Genomic DNA, 2,917 nt, shown 5'->3' with positions numbered 1-2,917 from the left:
ATTATGTTGTTAAGGCTTTTTTACGTTATCACTAGGCCATTCATTCTATTGATCTGATTTTTATTCATTGTGTAGCCATTCTCATCAAACATATAGACTATGGATGCTGTTTTTAAAACCTTTGATTTACCCAACGACAAAATGTGTCTGTGCTTTGAGTTACACTTTCTATCTACAGCTGGGTGGAGACATATTTTAATAAATTAATTTGTAAATAATCCTGAGTTTGTTAAATATGGATTTGAAGAATCAAACTATCCTGGGCTTCACTCTGCTGGGCCTTTCAGAGAAACCCCACCTTAGACTGCCTCTCTTCTCCTTTTTCATGGTAGCTTATGTTCTCTGTGTTTTGGGCAATTGTCTTATTTTCCTGCTCATCTTGACCCAGTCTCAGCTCCGAACCCCAATGTACTTCTTGCTGGGGAACCTTTCTGTTGTTGATATTTGCATGACCTCTATCACCATTCCTCGGGCCCTTTGTAGCCTCCTAACTCAAAATATGGACATCTCATTTCATGGTTGTTTTGTGCAGCTCTTCCTCTTCCATGCAGTGGGTAATATGGACAGCTTTCTACTGGCCATCATGGCCTTGGATCGGTATGCTGCTGTTTGCCAACCCTTGCATTACACAACTATCATGAGCAATAGGACGTGCATTGGTTTGGTGACTTCTTCGTGGGCTGTCGTTACTCTACATTCCACCCTGTTCACAGCCATGACATCTACTCTTCCCTACTGCAATTGGGTTATCCATCACTATTTTTGTGATGTTCCGGCCATGTTGCTGCTGTCTTGCAAAGACACTTATGCTCAGCAAATGACTGTCTTCATTGAAGGGTCTTTAATTGTCATGGGCCCCATGTTGTTTATACTGGGCTCCTACATTCTCATCATAAGAGATATTATGAAGCTGCGGACTTCCAAAGGCAGAAGACGGACCTTCTCCACTTGTTCCTCTCACCTAACTGTGGTCATCTTATTCTACAGCTCCATCATATTTATGTACTTTCGCCCAAGTTCCCTTTACTCTGTAACCTATGATCGGGTCATCAGTGTGGTCTACAGTGTCATCACACCAATGTTCAACCCATTTATATACAGCCTAAGGAACAAGGAGGTTAAAGGAGCGATAAAGAAGGTCACACAATGCTGCAGGGATAACAGTCTAAAATGGACTCAAGAAACAAACTTGGAAGACTAAGTTTATAAAGGGGAAAGGATTTAATTCCCAATGTGTGTGGTAAAATCCACTCAACACAAAAACAATCAATGAGGAGAATTAAAGCTGAATATCAGGCTGATATACTAAAAAAAATAATAAATGCAATTATTCGTTTTATTTAAAAAAAATAAAAATATTTTAAATGTAGTTAGTCTGCATCAACCTTTCTCATCCAGGGTTCCTCAAGAGTTTGCTAGGGGTTCCTTGAGAAATGAGTAATTCCTACCTCTCATATAAAGAACCACTAAAACCAATGATCTTTTTTGCTTTAAGGCTGTAGGTCTTCCAAAGCTGAAAATATAGTAATTATTAGCAGGGATTCCCTGAGACCATTATTTCAAGGGTTCCTCCATGTTATAAAAGTTGAGAATGGCTGGTTTAGATTTTACTTGATTTCAGACTGTTATACTTACCTGTTCAGCAGTACTTAGATCGGCATAGAGAGGGGATGTACTTGGGGCAGGAGAGAGCAGGGAGATGCCCTCATCAGTCTGCTGCTATTACTTCAGTGTTCAGCCACAGGTTTGGGTGGGACGGTGACTGAAATGTATTGCATAACTGCAGCAGAGAAAAGTCAGATTAACAGCATAGCTGCGTTGTTTGGTAGGATAGTGTAAACTCTCAAGACTAGAAGGAAATAAATATCATTGGGTAGGTAAGACAAGTCCTATATACAGTGGTGATCGAAAGTTTGGGCAACTCAGGTAAAAATTTGTATTAATGTGCATAAAGAAGCTAAGGAAAGATGGAAAAATCTCCAAAAGGCATCAAATTACAGATTAGACATTCTTATAATATGTCAACAAAAGTTAGATTTTATTTCCATCATTGACACTTTCAAAATTACAGAAAACAAAAAAAAAATGGCATCTGCAAAAGTTTGGGCACCCTGCAGGATTTATAGCATGCACTGCCCCTTTTGCAAGGCTGAGACCTGCCAGTGTCATGGATTGTTCTCAATCATCGTCTGGGAAGACCAGTTGATGTCAATCTCAAAGGTTTTAAATGCCCAGACTCATTTGACCTTGCCCCAACAATCAGCACCATGGGATCTTCTAAGCAGTTGTCTAGAAAACTGAAACTGAAAATAGTTGACGCTCACAAAGCTGGAGAAGGCTATAAGAAGATAGCAAAGCGTTTTCAGATGTCAACATCCTCTGTTCGGAATGTAATTAAGAAATGGCAGTCATCAGGAACAGTGGAAGTTAAAGCAAGATCTGGAAGACCAAGAAAAATATCAGACAGAACAGCTCGCAGGATTATTGAGAAAAACAATTCAAAACCCACGTTTGACTGCACGATCCCTCCAGAAAGATCTGGCAGACACTGGAGTTGTAGTACACTATTCCACTATAAAGAGATACTCGTACAAATACGGTCTTCATGGAAGAGTCATCAGAAGAAAACCTCTTCTACGTCCTCACCACAAAAATCAGCGTTTGAACTGTGCAAATGAACATATAGACAAGCCTGATGCATTTTGGAAACAAGTTCTGTGGACCGATGAGGTTAAAATTGAACTTTTTGGCCGGAATGAGCAAAGGTACGTTTGGAGAACAAAATTTAATGAAAAGAACCTCTGTTCAACTGTTAAGCATGGGGGTGGATCAATTATGCTTTGGGGTTGTATTGCAGCCAGTGGCACAGGGAACATCTCACGAGTAGTGATGTCGCGAACATAAAATTTAATGTTCG

General features: G+C 39.9%; 1 protein-coding gene across 1 annotated transcript; it reads left to right on the top strand.

The window, feature by feature from the left end:
- Window positions 1–235: 235 nt before the first annotated feature.
- On the top strand, window positions 236–1,201 carry LOC309560428 (olfactory receptor 1L4-like; the record flags this gene model as incomplete). The annotated part of the gene is made up of 1 exon (XM_082264063.1): window positions 236–1,201. One exon carries the CDS (start codon window positions 236–238, stop codon window positions 1,199–1,201), a length of 966 nt encoding a protein of 321 aa, XP_082120189.1.
- Between the last annotated feature and the right edge of the window lie 1,716 nt (window positions 1,202–2,917).

The sequence above is a fragment of the Pelophylax lessonae genome (genome assembly GCF_965119305.1).
Source record: "Pelophylax lessonae genome assembly, chromosome: 7".
Lineage (NCBI taxonomy): Eukaryota > Metazoa > Chordata > Amphibia > Anura > Ranidae > Pelophylax > Pelophylax lessonae.
This window is presented reverse-complemented; position numbering and strand designations above follow the sequence as displayed.